Below are 20,347 nucleotides of genomic sequence, written 5' to 3' on the forward strand. Positions count from 1 at the left end.
GCTGATTTAAAAAGTAAGCTGTCGTGTTTACATCGGTTACAATGAGAATTCATCGCGATCGACTAAGCGCTTTATTCTTATAAGTATGCAAAGATCACGGCACAAACTCATAATCATTGTTTGGTTACTGTTAACTTTTAACACGTTCGTGAATGTACACCAGTCCACTACTGCGGAGACTTTCCACCCATTTAAACATGACGCAGAAAAACGCTAAAAATTAAGAAATTAAACCATCCAAAATATATTCACTTATACTGTATGTGCTACAAAGTTGATTCCTAAATATTTGTAAGGGTTTGTAATGAACAAACTGCCCATATGTTGATATGGTGTGCATTAATATCTGTCCAAGAAATGCACAAATACTAGAATTATAATTTATGTACTAACTAACAAATGCTTAATTCTAATCATGTTTCTCCTCTCCATATGCTCTGCTGAAAATAATACAGTGGCAGCACAATTTAGTTTGAGGACACCACTTTGTGTTCATCTCACCAGAGGGACTTGTAAAATTCTATTCAATCTCGTAGTCGTTCACTTGAGGGACCTCTACTGAATTATTTGGCAAAATCACGTTCATTTGCATTCTTGAAATCATGCGATTGGTGCATATGGTGCTCTTTGCGTCCTTTTCCAGTGAGCTGGAAATAAGCAGCATTGTGTGGTAGAGCGTAGTGAATCTTTTTAAATAAAACCTTGTTTCAGAACAGAGCCGAAGTTACATGCATTATACAAACTTTTCTTTTTTTGCATTTGATTGCTCAGTATGTCCAAAATGAGTATGTGAAGATTTCAAGACCCTATCTGAACTTAAAATCAGAGCGAGGGACAGCGAAAGCAAGAAACAAGAAAAACAACAAACAAGTAACAAACAAAATCAGTGTGAAGATGCATCCAGCGCCGTTAATAACGGTGTGGGCGCGTGACAGACCCAACACAATAAAATCCGCCGAGTGAAGAGAGTGAATCATTAAACACTGCCTGATCTCTGTCACACTGCATCAAACCGTCCCATTCCTGATACCTGCGGCTCAGTCGCGCTCTGCGTTCAGAATCAAATGAGGACTTTGCGTTCGCTCACACTCACTGCTATTTCTTAGATTACCTTCCCCTCCTCCTAGCTGCTTATAAAAAGCGACCCTTGGTGTAGCTATTAACAACCTCTAACTTAGAGGTCGCACGCTTCTGGAAAACACACTGCGTTCAGACGGCAGTTGAGTCACGGATCTAATTTCAAATGTGTGGGGAGGATCGTCCCTGAACCCTGAGCATGCGCACCCTTCCGATGGGCTGCTGGGGCACCGTGGGCCATGATCAGAGGGAGGGGCAGCCGTTTCTAATTGAGAGAAGATTTATGGTTGGGATCTAGTGGGTTAGGATGAGGTGGTAAACAACACAGATTCTGGAAGACACAAAATCACACTAGAGAATGAAATGAAGAATACGCACATGCACATAAATGTATTTATTATTTATTCTGACATTGAATAATATCTGCTTTAACTCGCCAAATAACTCCAATAAATAGCATTGGTATTTAACAGATCAAAGTCCCTTTAAGGAAAAGTCTTCCCCACTTGCAATGTCTTCAAACAACTCATATAACACTAAGTGCTTTTTATATTAATGTTTATAGACTACTATTAAAAAGTATTCGCTAATGGAACAATAAAACGTCTGTCGCTAAAGCAGCCATGTTGAAAGTTGCACCTTCCCCTATTCAAACTGTTTAAAAATCTTGTTAATACCTATTGTCTTTGACCAGATGCAATGCAAAAGGAACAAAGTTCAGAACAGTTAAAACCTCTTTACAGCCGAAAGAAGCAGCGAGGAGCTTATCCTCCTCAACACACACACACCTGTTCACTCTCCCATGGAGAAGCAACCACAGAGAGGAAAGAAGAGGAGAGAGGGACGGTCAGCCAGCCAAGATTACTGTACTACTCTCTCTCTCTCTCTTTCCCTCTCATTTTCTGCTACAGTATCTTTGAGCTTCTTCACTGTACAGTAAAATTAAATATATTCAAAACTCAAACTTGGTACAGCATCTTGCTATGTGACTGCACATGAGGAAACATGCCTAGCCAATGAGGAACCTCTCTCCGGTATGCATACACATATTTCTCAAAAAGCAGTGGTGGGTGACTGCCATGGATCTTGAAACAAAACTAAATCTTACATGTTGGATTCACGGTTAACTAGCTTATGCTGCGAATACAACCATGAATATTAATAGAGTGAGACTTGTCGGAGCCTGTTGCTGTGTGGACTGTGCTCCAGACATGTTGTGCAACGAAGTCCTGCGAAACCCAAGTTTGAGTCCCGGTTTGGGCTCCATCCCCGATCCTGCTCCCCTTTCTCCTCCCAATGACTTCCTGTCTCTCTACACAGTTTTATAATTAATAAATGCAATAATCCCAAAAATATAACTTAAAAAAATGAAGTTACTTAAGACTGCTATATAACCTAATGCATTTCTAATCTCTTTGTCGTGTCGTGTTAGCGTAAGGGCAAAAGAGACAACTATACCTTTTGGAAGCATAAGGTGCCAAAACTAGTTTTAAATCTAGTTTAGTCTATACTTTATTTTAAATGTGAGCCATCAAAAGTACACGTTTTAAAACAGGCCAAATAAGTTTGGTTAAGTGGCCTTAAATTGTTGGTTCGCAAGTGGAAGCATCTATGGATCCCTTAATACTAACCTTGGAGACAGATGAGACACACAGGATCTTTAGGGATTAATAACAGGCCACATTCACATGAAAACACGGTCGTTTCTGGAAGGAAATCTTACTCGTATCTATTCAGACTGCTTAGATGATATGTGAAGACGTCTACGTTTGTCTAGTTCAAGCTCACTGGAGCTTTGTTTATTCCTGTCTTCAACTCTTGCACATCTGGGTGCATGTGAGAGTAAAAGAGTGAGATTTAATAGGCCGAAGAATACTGCATTATTACAGCACTTATAGAGACGAGTGATAAAGGTGAAAATGTCCTATGGTTTCCTAATGACACTCAATAGCCCATCAAGCACCGGGCTAATAGGCATTAGAGCAGGACTGCGGTTAAAAGGTGAACTTATTAGGGCACAAAACAACATAGCCACCCACACACATCATGCTCATAGCATGCCCCATCAGCGAAGCACTTTATTTAGCCTCTGAATCAAACGAGCTGCATTGCAGGAAGATTACTGCGTTGGAAATTTTGACAAGAAATGTGGAAGAATGGCACCTTAAAAATATCTCAATTCTTTCAACTAGATAGCAATAAGATTAAATGCAAATCAAATAGCCTTTTGCTTACGGGTGTGTGTTCAGATCTCAAACAATATCAAAATTTTTGATTCAGTTTTTTTCTAAATTCTAAAAAAATATGATACGGCTAAAAAGAGCTACAGACCACTTTGGAAAATGTAAATACTGGTTCAGAAGCACTCCCGGTTCATTTTTTTTGATCTTTTACATATTAAAATATTTGCAACAATCCCATCAAGCATCGCGCCGCGTCCGGTGAAGACACAGTGTTAGGTGGCTGAGAAAGTCTGAACAAAGAGACATTGTTGATATTTCTTCAAATGATTTAAGGAGACACTTCTGAAATTACTAGGATCCTTTTTTAAGATGACTTGAGGAGTCTGATTTTTTCTTAATATGGACATTTGGGAAAATAAGCCATTCTTCACAAAAAAATATTATCTTATAAGAAATATAAAAAATAAACATCTGAGATCAAAACAAAACAACCAAGATTTCTATGAGTAACAACTGAGCGACCCTTTCTTCATGGTTGGCTGCAACACTGCCTCTCTCTTCTGATGGTTACCTCTCTCTGGCAACCGCTTTGTTGTGGATCTCATTTTTGGAGATTTTATCTGTTTTACTTCAGCGAGTCCTCCCGTTCTCTCCTCTCATGGGCGTAGTGCAGTGAAGCGTGGCTCTTTCTGTTGGAGTCCAACCATGTGAGAGACGTTTTCAGTGTGAGGTTATATCTGGATCGGTGCCCTGAGCATCTGTCCACACAACAACAGGCCAATTACAGCCTGACTCTATCAAAACATGACCCAATGAGAGGAAACACTGTGTTTAACAATGTCACCTCTCATTTGTCTGATATACGTTTTACAAGTTTAAATGTTTCAACGTCCTTTCTGAGGAATTTTTGAGGACACTGAGCATACAGTATTCTACTGTGGTAGTCAATGATGTTCCAGAACTGAAAATTGGTAACATTCTTCCAAATATCTTTCTCTGTGTTCTTTGTTATTTATATAGGTATGAAATAACATGAGGGTGAGTAAATGATGACAGAATTTGAATTTTTGGGTGAACTATCCCTTTAACAGCTAGCATTTAAGAATACTCTAGTCTAAAACTTCACACATACCCAAAACCTCCCTAAAAATGACAGCATTGAAACATAATTGTAAGATTTTCTTAAAATAAATGTTTTTCTCTATTTCAGGAGGATTAGGCCTAACACACAAAAGCACAAAGTTTGAGTGGTGAGTGGACATAACGTAATCAAAGTAATACTGTGATTAGCGACTGCGCGGTCAGTGAGAAAGACCATTAACATTGTGTCTACACCGAACGCAACTCGACATGAAAACCTGCTTGTTCTTAATGGGTTTGTCACGCCCCGCTGCATCCAGTGTGGACAAAATGTACAATTATTACGGTTTCTAATGCGTTTCTAATGTCTTTTGTCGTGTCGCTTCACACCGGTTGCATCCGGTTTAGCTGCGTTGTTACGCTGTTAGCGTTCATTAGCACCAGCCTCTTGGAGGACTAATGCATCTCACCGCTTTATTCACTCAGTTCACTGTATAAGTTCAATATAGGAAGACCCTCAAGCAGCACAGGTTAAAGATCCGTAACCCATGAGAATCACATTAGAGCTATTTCTGTGAACCCAAATTTGTTTTGGTTCAGTGCAAATCAAACTTGTGGACCAACAGAGACAACATCTCTAATCTGCCCTAATAAAAGGTTTTAATGCTTTTTTAAAAACCAACGTTACCATTTAATCCAATATCTAAACTTTACCTAACAAATTAACAAATTACCATACCCACACATACTTTACATTTCACCACAAATACCAAATACACACGCTTTTCCTACAACATCTGTCACGGCCTGTAGAATCACAAAGCATCGTCACGCTTCTCTGTAAAATATGAGATTCAAGCCAACGGATAAATTAGTGTCAGTTTCCACATCCTATTCCTTTTCACACTCTCTCTCTCTCTGCATTCTCAATGAGACTGCATCAATCAGAGGCCTTCCCACAATTCCATCTGCTTACATGAATACTGTAAGGTTTCGTGGGTGCCTTAATGAGTGACGTATGAAGAGGTGTGCATGTGTTTGTGTGCTTGGCATCATATCTCACCACTCAATAAAAGATCCAAGTGTCAAGGCGCTTCAAATTAAAATGATGGAAGAGTTTTTTGAGCAAAAGCAATTGAGATATGAAAATAGTAGGCATCAACAAACATCTGTGTAATTGGAGTGCCTCTTTTTTTTTGATGGCATAAAGGTGAAGTGTATCATTTGGCAACAGAATTGCAAAAATAATTAATGTTTTCAAACAGTCTACAAACATTCTTCTTGGCTTATATTGCAAGAAGCAAACATATTTATGGCTCATCTTGCACACAGAGCCAATCAAATCACCTGGAGAATGAAAATGTTCACTCCTCCTATTACCACCAGACACTATACAAGTAGCAAATCATATTTATGTGCTAAAGTAAACTGACTGCAATTTTCAGCCGTGTCCTGCTCCACCTTAAAAACACACATGATCACAGAAAACCGAACACCGAGTCAGTTATTGAGGTTTTACTATAGATAGTATCAAAAAAACAGCCTTTGCGAATGTAAAACTTAATCTCAACTATTTTTACAGTACAAACCAACAAGCAAAAATATAGAACGTGGAACAAATCGTTAGCACATTTGTGAATGTCTTAGATATTAGATCATTATTAGGCTAATGTGAAAAGAATCCTAATCACTTCCAGCCAACCATCTTTCACAGCAACGGGTCGCATGAAGAGAGAGATATAATGGTTTGGACCACCTTGGAAGAGGTTTGCACCGTCCTGCTCCACCGTAAAAACATATATGATCATGGAAAACTGTGAACACTGAGTCAGTAATTGAGGTTTTACTAGATAGTATCAAAAAACAGCCTTTGTGAATGTAAAACTTAATCTCAACTACTTTTTACAGTACAAACCAACAAGCAAAAATATAGAGCGTGGAACAAATCGTTAGCACATTTGTGAATTTCTTAGATATTAGATCATTATTAGGCTAATGTGAAAAGAATCCGAACGGCAACGGGTCGCATGAAGAGAGAGATAAAATGGTTTGTCTGTGCACAGAGAGAAAGAGAAGTCTTTAATAAGAAGGATGACATGGCTGGGTCCACACCATAAACCTCGGGTAAAAGATCATCCCGTGACCTGTCACTCACCTATTCTCTCTCTCTCTCTCTTCGTCCCAGGGTTTGGTGGGATAATCCCACACATTGAGCGGAGTCAAGGGGCAAACACAATCTCAGAGCTGAATGAGACGCGCTCGCGCACCTGGAGCACAGTGCAGTGAGACGTTCGTGTCTCCCCAGCCGCCTTCCCCGTTTACCCACATTGCACCAGGGTGTTAATTGCTTTTGGGAGGATTAGTCCTGACTGAGCAGGGCCTAAGCCACAGAGTCTTTGCACTGTCACAGACGTGCCGGGACCCTGGAGTCCACCTTGGCTCTGGACCAGGGACGGAGGAGACCTTTCCTCGCAGCTGATTGGATATTGAGTCGAGCTTAAGCTGATTGATAGAGCATGGGCTGAGGTGAGGGGCTCATTTATACCTGTGATCTCACGGGGGCTGTCAAGAGACACGGATGAGCGGATAGAGAGAAACAGAAGGTGTTACATCAAGTATTATTTAAATAAAATTTAATTGAAGTATTTAAATTCTTACAGTATTAAAGTATTTGAAATATGATTTATTACTTTTAAATGGATTGTATGGCTTATACTATCATTTAAGCTGCTTGTTTATTATGAAAATAAGTAAACACATTTAACTGAATTAAAGATGGTTCTCACAGTTTTGGGTTTCAAAAATATTAGACTAGCCCAATACAGGGTCAATATTTAAACAGACAGTGTTTAAAGAACTTGTTTAGTTTAATGGCAAATCAAAATGATTTATTTGTATTTGATTCGGGAATTACTGAATTTATAATAAGAAAATATTTGGGTAGTTGCCAAACAAACTGTACACATGTCCTATGGTGTGACATGGCAAAAAAACTAACAATCAAAATAAATCTCTTTCATTTTTTTTATATAATATTAATATTATAAAATAATAAATTGTATTTTTGTTTTCTAGATTTTTGCTTTAACCAAAGGACACTTGTACAGTAGCCTATATTTCTCAACTATAATCCAGTATTACATTTTTATATACACAATAAATCTGAATGTTCATTCGTGGAAAAAAATAAGAGACTATTTTAAAATGTACTATTATCATATGTGGACAAACGTAACCGTCTTGTTTGTCTGTTTTCATCCCAACTGATAGCTTGACTAGTCACTGTTTTTTGTAAGAAATATGACAAAGTGATTGATGGATGGACTCTCGAAAGAAGAGTGACAGCTTAAAGTGTTCAGAGACAGCAGCAAAATTGATCTGGAGCAGCCAGGAAACCGTCATCTCCTAATCCCGGTTTATCCGTGCATCAGGAGTTTCAGCCCAGTATGGTCATTAGACGGGCCTTTGCATATTCAGACACTGAAACAGCTTCAGGATAGAGCTTAAGAAAACATTTCCCTAATGAGGGACATTTTAATAATCGGAAATGACTTGTGTATTACTAACCCTTATTAACCGAATGGCGGTTTAAACAATCTGCTTTTATTTGCTCTGATTCACGTTTTACGGGACGCATTATACGATCGATACTTAATAAAGAACAGCACGTTTATGATACGGCTGTCGAACATGAATGACTGCACGTGAAGTCATGTAACTGCGCAGCATGCTGAATAAATCCTCATTACGAGAGCCGCTCATAACGTCTGATTGATTAGAAGATTGATCCGCGCTCCCTCAGGAGTCCGTAGTTTTGCCTGCTCGGCTGGGAGGACCCGGTGCTGTGGCTCTCTGCCATCTCATTAAAAAGCGCCCCATCGGGTGATGCTGGGAAGGGGTAGGAATGTTCTCCGGAATGCCAAAGCACTCCTGTGAGACTGGAAAACCAAACACCAACATTTACAGAGAGACGTTAGATAAAGCACTTAGGTTTGTGATGTCTGTGGAACATTACGGGCATTCGTAATATTAACGGGATAGTTCACCCAATAAGGAAAATCTGTCACCCTCTTTTCATCTCAAACCTGTTTGACTTTCTTTCTTCTGCAGAACACAAAATAAGATATTCGGTAGAATGTTGGTAACCAAACAACTGTGGTACCCATTGACTTGCATTGGTTTTGTGTCTTTTCAATAGGAGTGAGCGGGTAACGCCGTTGTTTTGTTACCAACATTCTTTAAACTACCATCTTAAGTGTCACACAGGTTTGAAACGACAAGAGGGTGGGTGGTGACAGAATTCTCATTTTTGGGTGAACTATCCCTTGAGTATCAATTTTTGATATCAAGGTTATTTTTTTTTTATTTGCTTTTTATATAAATAATATAAATACTGGTATAGAAAAAATAGATAAATATTTCAAAGTTTCACAATACCAATATCAAAATGTTCCCGACCTCTACTTGCTACGTGGCCATACCTCCTTGTTCTCTGTTGAAATCTTTTGATTTCCCAGCATGCAACAAGAGATCTAGAGCATTTGTATCATCCCGCTGGAAAAATCCCAGCTAAGCCTCTCTCCTGCAGACATTAATTGTAAAAGGAAGTGGATTAGGGAATTAGGGGGATCAGGAAACTGGTCCGCGCCGAACTGGTCCGGGATCAGACAGAGATCAGATGAGCCCGTCTGCACAGCCATTAAGGTCAAAATCACATTACTGGTTATTGTACACTACAATTTAAACTTAATCTCACAACTACACTTTCGAATATATCACCTCTTTTAGACTATTTTAGTTTTGTGTGGTAACATAGAAACATGCTTTTTCTGTAAAGCTCCTTTGAAACTATATGCATTGGAGAAAATGCTTTTCAAATAAATATCTCTTTGAAGTAGATAAAAAAAATCACCTGCATCATTTGTCTATCTAAGGCATCTGGCTCACACACTGCATTTTAGTCTGACTCGCAGCGGTCTTAAAGGCTTTTATTGCTGGGCTAATTGGTGATATCTTTTGGTGGGAGTTTGTGGAGGATCAGGTCACAGCCTCTTTCTCTCCTCTGACTAGCACAGGTCAATGATAATGAGTAAGAGGTTCATCGAGCCCTGACTTATCAGCACCCACCTCGGGTCAACCTCTTGATCTCAGGTCTGTGAGACCAGGACGTACTGACCACAGGAGGATAAGAGATGGGTAAGGGGGGTCTCATCTTTAATTATCGCCTCTCTTTCATAACACGCCATGTCATGGATAGAAAACTGACTAACTTAAAAAGGGTCTTGGTGAACTTTCTTATTGTAATTTATTTGCCCTGAGGTCCACTTATAATTTAACATTTTTTTGTCATAATCATAATTGCATTTCATCACCTCTTTTGACCCTGAGGTTGTATATGCTTTCCCCACATGAGATCAAGCGTTGTGCCACATGCATTCAAGCATAGGCTTTGTGCCTATTTCTTATGACATGAGCTTTTTGAAAAGAAATGTGATAATTCATCGAATGAACAGGAGAGCTTAAATACTTCAGACATGTTTCTATTCAAACAATTTCAACAACTAAGTTTTTCCCATACACATACACAAAAGTCGTCTGATGAACTCCTTCGACCTCAGTTCGCCTTGCATCTCTTGACCAGTAGGGGTCACTGTGTGTGTAAACTCCAATGTTTGAAATATGTTGTTTGTCACATGGTTGCAACACCCTGACCTACCACCCCAACCACCAAACTGGTTTACCATCTTAAGCAATCTAACAACCAGTCCTCCAGAATCTAAATGTACAAGAAACACAACTTTAAATACTTCAAATCGCCCATGGTTATCAGTGTTGGTCATAGAATTGAGGAAGAAACATGAGGCGCTATAACAACAAATCACACATTCCCACTTATGCACAAAAGCATCTAAGGAGGAGCTTGGGCCTGGTGAGGCCATCTGGACCTGTCAAATGAGGTCATGTTATCTACTTCATCTCCAGAGAAACACGTTGTGCCACATTCAATTGTTAAGTCAGTTTGCAACACCTACTGTAACAGCAAATTATACCCAGGTCTGTGACTAAAAATGCTTCTAGCTACACACACTTGATTTCATGCATTTCGTCCAAGCACATCATTTTTTATTCATCGAGTTGCGCACATGTCAAGAATGCGGCACGTTCTCAGCATAACTTTTCTCATACTCTGCTTATTCGCCCTAAATGTCTGTCAACGTTTACTCATCCTTGCGTCATCCCAACCTGTATGACTTACTTACTTTCTTCTGCAGAACACAAAAGAAGATATTTTAAAGAGAGTTGGCAGACAAACAACATCGCCCCCCATTGACATTCATCATATGGACACAAATCCACTGACATATTTCTTAAAATGACTTCTTTTGTGCAGAAAAAAAAGTCGTATACAGGACGATACTTGAATGGATTTGAGGGTGAATAACTGATTTTTTGGGTGAACTACATATAAACACTTGTTGAACACCTCCCTAGAGTATGACCCTGGCATTACGGTAGACTACAGCTCAGTTTTAGCATTCATTAACAATGAAAGAACCAGGGCGTGATTATAAACAAAGGCTTTGTGTGCAAAAACAATGCATGTCTAAGATGAGTAAAAAGTCAAATGGCAGATCTATTAATTGGTTTTAGGAGTGACAACAGTTGTGTAATCGGTACATGCTGGGCAACAGATCAACTCAAGTGATTTTACAATTCCCCCCTTCGTGCAGAGCGCATGAGACATTTTCTGAGCGCATATTTGTGTTCCGTGACTTATATATCCACACACACTTCTTCAGCGCGTTCGCTGGTGCTCAGCCAAGTGACCATGACAACACAGCCATGACTAGAAAATACAGAATTTCCAGGAACGGCAGATCGCCTTGCCTGTATTCTACTTTCGCTTACAGTCTCTTTGTCTGCATCATTCTTTGTTTCCTTCTTTCTGACTATTCTGTTTTTCATTCTTTCTCATCCTAAGCTACTGTAACAGGTTGCTGTAACAGTAGGGGTTCGTGTTAATAAGGGCTATGCCGACTGCTCGGCCAGGTCCCAGGTCACTGCTCTGTTGGAGTCTGGAGATATGCGAATTCAGTTCTCAAATAAACACGACGATGTCACCCTCACCACAACCTTTGTGTGCTACAAATCAAACGTTGCAGCCAGTAGCACTTTTTTTCCTTTACAAAATCATTTAAGTCACAGCATGTTGGGCAAATATTCACAACTGTGACCTAATACTTGGAAGTGAGCCTTAAGGCATTACAATATCGTTTTTGGTAAACACTGAACAGTAAGTATCTAATCTTGAATTCAGAAAGAACATAGACATTGGAGGTGTGCAGGTGATAAGAGAGCAATGAAAGAAAACAAACAGTGTGAACCACCTGAAATCAAATTGTGCACAAATGCAAAACCACTTCGAAGATATATTAGTGAAGGCCTCTAACAGACGCAATGCATTAGTTTTCATACTAAGATAATGACAAGATCATATTGACCAAACCCATAACCCTCACAGAAAAATACTGACATTATTTGTTTAGAAGACAACAAAAATGAAGTTTAAACCATCACTGAATCACCCTCAAGCCTGAATGACTTCCTTTCGTCCACAGAACATAAAAGAAGATATTTTTAAGAAATGTGGTAAGTGACCAGCGGCGGCACCAATTCACTTCTATTGCATGGACAAAACCAATGCAAGTGAATGTGTGCCGTCGCTGTTCCTTTCATACAGGTTTGAAATGACAATAGGGTGAGTAGATAATGACAGAATCTTCACATTTGGGTGAACAACTTTAAGAAAACTCCTCACACAAGTTTACAATTGGTCCTCATAAGAATAGGCAAACTTGCGCACACACACAGACACACAATCTCAGTTTACAACTTTTCCTTTTGAAAGCAGTGAACTAGATGCTGCACAAGCGGACTCAATAATTACCCACAATGCTTTGGTGTGACAGAGTGTAAACAAATCAATGTTGTTCACTCGTTGTCTCAACAGTATCTGTGGTGTGAAACGGTGCACGACAGGTGGCATGACACAAAAAGATAGGTGGTGAAAACAGGTTCTGCTTTACCCGTTCCTCCACATCAGACAAGTCAACTGTATGATGAAATGCATGCTCACATACACACCTTAACATATGTGCATGTACATACATGCATACACACTGCACATGCACAAAAGTGCATGGGCAAACATGCTGATGTATCAGTTTATTTTAAAGTGCAGTTCTTGAGCATGCCAAACAAATGATTTACTGAATAAAAAGAGCACGCATTGTGATCAGCCGTGTTAAAACAAACGTGTTTGAGCAATCCTCTCTCAGCATAATTGTGTGATGTAGCTGAAGATGTTCATTAAGCATATTTTCACATTAGGTGCACAGTGACCTGGAATGCAAAAGCGTTTGTGTGTAATTGCATAAGCGTGAGTGTGTATTTTTTGCTAAGCTCTAAATTACCTATTTCTTACACCCTGCATCAGTTTTCAACACTTTACACAACGTTAAGAACCCTAGCAACCAGTCACAACACAAGAACAAGTGCCTTTCAAAATTGTATTAGCAACCAACCAGAACACTCTTCCCTTAAAGGAGTATTAACAATGGTTTTGTTATAGCATAGTCTAAACAACATCTCATGGCGATTCATGAAAAGTCCGAATAATCTAAAAATGTCTGTAGCACAGGGAAAATGGGATGAAGGGATGATGAGTGACAACATCTGAAACTTGGTTTGTGAGGACAGTTTTAGTTATAATACTTGATTTTCGTATTCAGCATGTTAAACTTCATAAAGAAAACGTTACAATGTTACATTGTGTAATAATCATACTCTACTTTAAGTGTATGTACAATTCACATACAAATGTATCCATACAAATTCATACGAATTAGCCCCCTCGTAAAATAGTTATGATTTACAGGCTGGTACTAAACTATTTTTGGCAGTTTGAATTGTATTACCCTAGTTGTTCCACAAATACCATGGTTAAAGTATGGTTATTATGGTAGGATCATAGTAAATATGTGGTCAATTTGGTTTGACTACAAATTAAACTACTAAACTGTGAAAACCACTACAACTTTAAAAACTATACACTGTACAAATGTAGGGTTATTTCAACCCAGCAGCGTTGGGTCAAAATGGTTTGGTTTGGTAAGGGTAGCATCCACATAGCAACACATTATCAACCAAAACAATCTAACATCTGCCTTGAAACCATAAAAAGACCAGGCAAGACCTTGTCAAGCCAACCATCAAAAAACTTTCAAAAAGCCTGAATTTGTACTCTGTGGCTTTAAAAAAGAAAACTCTCAGACAGTCATCTGACACAGACCAAGAGAGATCAGCAGGGTATAATTATGAGCCCATTGTGCATTCACAAACTGACTGACAAGCCAACTGTTGCAGAGCTGTATAGAAGTGAAATATGAAGAGTTTTGTGTTACTGTTGGCTTGTGCGGCGTAGCTGTGCTTTGAAAGGGGAACAAGGGTCTGCATCTTACCTGCAAAGACACAAAGAAAGGAGAAAACATTACAAACTGACTTTTTAACACATCATTATTCAGGAACAGAACATTAATATAAAAATCTACAATACAACAAACATTTCAGCATTGTTAAGTGGCTTCAGTTATTGTTCAAACCAAAGGAAAACAAAGTTTGACTATGTTTGAATGGAGAAATCTGTAATATTATATGTATAACCCAGACACATGGGGCCGTGATCAGGTTATGAACTTGATTGCGGCGGAGAGAACCTGTGTTTTTCCTTTCTGCTTTTCTGTACCAGACAGACAGGTTGCATATCTAACTTGGCATTGACGACTGAATGTAATCTTACTATGCGGCACATTGAGAAAGGCGTGTTTAACCCTTTCTGCATAGACAAGGTTAGAAATCTATCTGAAACGCAAGAGAAAAGCCAAAGAAGAAAGGAAAAGGGGAGAGTAAATGCAAAAGAGTGGGTGAATGTGCTAGAAAGGACATGACCCGGCTCTCAACGTGTCGGTTCTTGCCAACAAAAATTCTGTCTAATGTTTATGTTCGTATATTTAAGGTTCATCAATGTGCAAGGGATTATGGGTCATTTATGGGGATTATGCGATTGTGGGTTAGGTGAGCCAATAAGAAAAACATACACGGATACACACCCTGCTAACAAAAACTGCTTGAACCAGCCTAAGATAGTTTGGTCTCCTAGCCTCCTAGTTATGCAAGTCTGTTTTTTAGGAGCCTTGGTCACAAGCTGGCCAGCCTGGAAAACCAACTAGACCGATTTAAACCTAAAGAACAGCTTAATGAAATACAGCACTGTTAAAACAAAAAAATAAATGTTGCGACTTGCCTAGATAGATACAAATACTTCAAAAACACACAAGATAAAGAATCCACACATCTTTGGCTTATCTTGCACAGAATTTCGGACGGATAGTGTGTATTCAGGAGTCTCTTTTCCTTTCTCGCTTCCAGACAGATCCACAGCGCTATTGTTCAGTCTGCAGAGCTACAGCTTTGAAGCAGGAATATTGGTAGCATTTGGTTTATGCATCAGTCAAGCCTGTGTGCGTAACCCATCACCGCCTCCGTGCACAAGAGACTATTGACTCAAATAGAGTTAATATTCCTCTCATCTCCAGATACAATCTATTGTCATGTTGATTCTGTTGGAGAAAGATGAGAGGACGAGAGAAGGAGAGAAAACGCACATCCAACATCTCTCCCTGAACTCTCCGAATACATAAGTATATAAGTACCTGCTATCTGCAGGACAACACAAACAGGCACAATCCTGCAACCACAGACATAAAGTGATTTTTTTATCTTAAACCAGGACTAGGCCTTGGTTAAATTAGGATACTCAAGTCGTTCGAAAAAACAAATACTTTACAAAAAACATTGCTGTGTGCATTTTGAGACAAAACTATTTCACTGATATATTTTAAGATGAGTCAGATTCGTCTTCATTCAAGACATCCCTAACATTGAAGTTAGCCTGGGAGTAGGAAACCACCCCAAAATGTTTAAACGTTTTAAAAACTGGTAGGCTATATGTTTATCTTTGCTAGGTGTGTAAACTTTTCAAGAATTCTTACAGTATAATCATAATCAAGCAAAATAGAATCGAGCAATTACAGAATACTTGAAGCCAGGAGAGAAAATTGCTTTTACTCACATTCTCTCACAAACCTCTACAGGGTTCATGAACCTCCTGTCTGGGAAACCCCGCAGTAAAATATTTAGCCACCATCTGATTGGCCAAAGTCAGCATATGTTCTGGTCCCCAGCATCCACACAAGATGCTCCAGCACAGACAACAAACCTGTTTAAACCCAATAATTGATTCAGTTTCTCAATGACGTGCATGATCGCACGGTGAAGAACCCCTGAGCTGCTCACACTTACCTTAGTGGTTTTGGAGCAAATCTAGTTTACACAAAAAGTTGGACCCCTTGAATCACAGTAAATCATTTTCTGGTCTGAATTTTATGATTTTTGGGGTAATCTCTCCAGAGAAGGCAAAGCAACAGAGACAACACCACTATGACCTGCAGCTATTTGCTACAGAGCCCATTGATTCTCCATTAGCACACACAAACCCGGGCTAAATCAACCTCGCCTGTGCTCTTCACATGTCTGACAGAGCAATCTTAATTAAATGTGGTCCAAGGCCAGAGAACTAAATTCCTCACTGTGTTCAACAACCGGCAGTTCATTTGTCCCATGCGGCTTGGTTTTAATGACCATTCTGTTTGTCTTTCAGACTGATATCTGTCGCTCTGTTTTTTTTCTCCCCTTTTTTATTTTATCTTTTAATTACTGTATGAGAAATATTGAGTCAGTTTAATTTAGTTTCTTTTATAACTTTGCTATTGTTAACCTGTACAACAAGGGTCTTCGACTAAAACTGCTTGAGGTTCAGTAAATAAACCCTCATTACCAGCCGGGGTCCGGACAATTAAATACCTAAACACATGAATTGAAGGTTTTGGAAGACCTAAGAAATGAGCATGGAAAACGGTTTTATTGAACAAAATAGATTATGTTCTCATATGCATAAACATCTCATTTCATATCTATAAGACCACATAAGAAATCCTTCACAAAATGTATATTTTAATGCTGTTCTGTAATGTTCTTTAGGTTGCTTTGTCATAAGATATTTAAGATCAACTAGTAACAATGTCTGACAACAATATAATAAAGGAAATAAATGTCTTGTGCAAAATGCCTTAAAGGGATACTGCACCCAAAAATTAAGAAAATTAAGAAAAAATTAATCATTTACTCACCTTTGAGTTGTTCCAAATTTGTATTAATTTATTTGTTCTGATGAACACAGAGAAAGATATTTGGAATAATGCTTATTGTAACAATGGAAATTGTAAGAAGCGCTAAATAAATTTGAGTTGAGCTTATAACCAAACAAATCTCGACACCCATTGACTGCCATTGTAGGACAAAATACAATGGTTGTCAAAAGTGCCCCAGAACTGTTTACTGTCCTGTAATCTTCAAAATGTCTTATTTTGTGTTCAACAGAACAAAAAAAATGATTAAGACATTTTACATATGGGAGTCAAAGGGTGTCAAAATCTTTTTGGTTAGAAGCATTATATATCATATATCATATTCAAAGGGTGAATATGAAAGGGAGTCAAAGGGTGTCGAAATGTTTTTGGTTAGAAGCATTATATATCATCTATCATATTCATCTATCTTTTGACGGTTTCAAATAAACAACATTAACAAACGTTACTGCACATGCGCGGGGTAATGGACTGCTCTTTGCTTCTGCTACACATTCAGAAATAATAGTGCCTATATATTGTTTCTGATAACAAGCAAAAGAAACTGAGTAGAACCGTTACATGGCTAAACTTTTCTCGCCAATAAAATTTGGACTCACGCAAAGGGCAAGTTTTAGTCCCAATAGAGGACAGCAGTCGCTGATGCATACAGCCTCACGTCCTCCCAGCTCCTTCTGGAACTAGCTGGCTGCAATAATAATTTGAATTTCACGCCATGATGCCTCAGCCGGGACAAATGGCCTAAGAATGTGAGTAAATTTTCTTCCCCGATCCTTCTGATCAATGAGGCCACCAGTCGAGCCCTATTGATCTGCCATTTAAGGGCTATAATCAGACCTTGTACCTCGGCGTGCCCTTCTGACCTCTTTGGTTCTTGGTAAAGCTTGGCAGGAGCCATAAGAGGCAGAGGCTCACGGATAACAGAGACTTCTCACCTCTGTAAATGGATCTAAACTGGTAGATAAGGAACTCCCAAGGGCCTCCAGCACTTACAGAGCTATGCTCGCCACGAGGAACAGTTTCCGCCTTCCACTTAGTCAGCCGGTGTGGCACAAGTAGGACAAGAACATTCGCTGCCAGAATAATAACTGCTCTTTTAGTGAAACTCCAAACTCTCCTCCTATCTGCTATGACTAATCTGCCCTTTTTGTTTCTCACCAGGCCAGTTGTTCTATAAGTTCTTGAATCTGTTCCAGTTAGACCACACTTGTTTTATTTCTAATTACCTATTAGATTTCTTAATCTAATTAGAAGTGTTAAATAGGATCACGCATCCTTTTTCAGGAATTGTAATGCAGCACGAACAAGGACGTGTGCCGTTTGGGCTACATCATGCCGCACACATAAAGGGCCCACACAGTAGTTTAGAAATCGGCAGGCACCATCTTGAGAATATCAGATAAGGATGTGTAAGGAAGCTAGGGGTCTTGATAGCGCGCAGGACGAAAGCAGTACAGCTGAATTACAAAGGAGGATAACAGCTGGCACACATGACCTGGAGGATCAGACTAAACCAAAAATTTGAACCATGTAACTCTAAATGTCACGACTGAAGACAAGATTGTTATCTTATGACAACTTGTTCGATCAGGTTTTGAGGGGGGTTTGAAATATGTAAATAAATGACATATGACACCTGCTTCATTCCAAGAAAGAAAAAAAAAGAAATTTGAACAGAGTGATATCTCCCGATACTGATACCAATAGTTTGGTGGTTATTTTAACTAAATTCTGATTCATAAATTAATATTTCTAAACTTTCTTAATGTGTATAATTCATATAATGACTTTTAATATTGAATATCAAACTAGTGATGTTCAATAACAATCTCTATACCCAGAGCACAAATTCATTGCATTTTCTTGTCATCTTTTGATTGACAGGATATATCGGCCCTGATCCTCGGCTGTTTTTAAACTATCTGCCGATAGTGTGGAAAATTGCTTTTATCCAATACCAATTATTGGCCGATATAACGGTGCATCTTACTATAAAAAAAATGGTGCTGTATAGCACTAAAAGTAGTTATTTGCTGATATTCATAGGGGTTCCACTTTTAGTGCTATTTAGCACCATTATTTAGCACCATATCTTTTTGCTTCAGTGGTTCTTCAGAGCTTCTTTGGAGTGACCAGGGTGCTACGTATATAGAACCGCTTCCGTATAAAGAACCAGTCAGTCCCCTGTGGTTCTTCAGCGGTTCTATACAGCACCTCGGTCATCCCAAAGAACCCCTAAAGAACCTCTGAAGCACCAAAATATGCTTCTAAATAGCACTAAAAGTGGTTCTCCTATGATTATGAGCCAAAAAACAAAAAAGAGTTAAAATTGAATTATATATGTTGGATTAAAAAAAATTATAAAATAAGAAATTAAACTGGAAGAGTGTTTACATATAGAGAAGTGGTCTTGGATGAATTGTATATTAAAATCTTCAGTTAATTCGACTACATTTGAAAACTTGACTGCAGAACTGGTAAATCTGAGCTAGCTCAAGCAAGTTTCCTTTGATTCTCTGTTTAATCTCATTGCTCCCTAGAAGAAACAATTGAAACATTAAAAAGATATACAAGCTCAGATTTTTCATTCATTCTGGTACAAACATTTATGCTCCTTATTGATATTGCAACACATTTTAGAATTGTGGTCAGCACATGTCAGACCAGAAGAACTGTGTCCCTGTCTCAGCTGCTGATGAAGTATGTTTTGAAAACACGTCCAAAGCACCGTCTTTCTGAGCACACTTCACAACGTTACAAAACTAATGACACAAAGTGATGAAGACGTCTGCAAACCTTTAGATCGATCAAATGCTTGGCCTCCAGCTCTAGAGCTCTCTAATGCTGGAATGAGGCCATCTTTGTGGATGTGAGAAGGAACAGAAGGAGACATCGTAACAAGCGTTTCTGCGCTGGGTGTCTTGAGACTATATTAACACTAAAACAAGCGGCATGCGCACACACACACACACACACTAATTAACAAAGTTTCCCAAACGAACCACTGCGCAGAAATAAGTGCATCTGGGAGCTTCCCTTCAAAGCACCAATGGAACCAAAGATTGTGGAATGCAAATGAGGCTGATGAGAACTTGCCAAAAGCCATCACGCTTAAAACAGAAGATCAGACAAAATACTACAAGAACTTAGAAACAAAAGCCTGTAAACAATACTAATTCAGAGAGTCTGGGGAACGAAGTGCTTTGTGATGACAACTGGAGTGCCTTTTGACCTTTAAACTGGGTCGTGACTTCTTGTCAAGCTGCGGGATTGAGACAATAGTAACCGTGATGGATGGGTGCCATGGGTGAACGTAGATCGATGTGTTTTAAAAGACAGCCGTCATTACAGCGCATCAATAATTCTGATGATTGGAAAAATCACAGATCAGAACTTTTTAACATCTCAGTTGTTTCTTTAAGAATCAAATGGAGAGTAGACGGAACCTTTTGCAAAAAGGAAAATCTAACAATCGTCTCCAACGGAGGTTAAGAAAAGTCTCAACAATGGCACAAAATGAGCTCAGATCCAATATCCAACAATTGACGTTATTAAATATTTCAATCATTAGTCATCACCCGATATTAGATTTTATGACCTTTGTTGTCTGTATATACAGTGTCTATACAATCTCTATTTTTCCATTCCATTTTCTACCGCTTATCCGAACTACACAATCTC

The 20,347-nt window shown here is 38.9% G+C and overlaps 1 protein-coding gene across 4 annotated transcripts in view; it reads right to left on the reverse strand.

Moving 5' to 3' along the window:
• The window catches only part of LOC130427232 (receptor tyrosine-protein kinase erbB-4-like), a 243,296-nt gene that overhangs the window by 164,903 nt on the left and 58,046 nt on the right, over positions 1-20,347 (reverse strand). Inside the window, exon 2 of one of the 4 annotated variants that reach the window (XM_056754500.1) lies at positions 13,805-13,861. The exons of the other annotated variants lie outside the window; for them this stretch is intronic. Within the exon in view, the coding sequence (XP_056610478.1) occupies positions 13,805-13,856 (52 nt within the window). The 5' untranslated portion in view covers positions 13,857-13,861. The remainder of the gene's footprint in view (positions 1-13,804; positions 13,862-20,347) is intronic. 4 annotated transcript variants of the gene reach the window in all.

Source organism: Triplophysa dalaica, chromosome 8 (genome assembly GCF_015846415.1).
Source record: "Triplophysa dalaica isolate WHDGS20190420 chromosome 8, ASM1584641v1, whole genome shotgun sequence".
Lineage (NCBI taxonomy): Eukaryota > Metazoa > Chordata > Actinopteri > Cypriniformes > Nemacheilidae > Triplophysa > Triplophysa dalaica.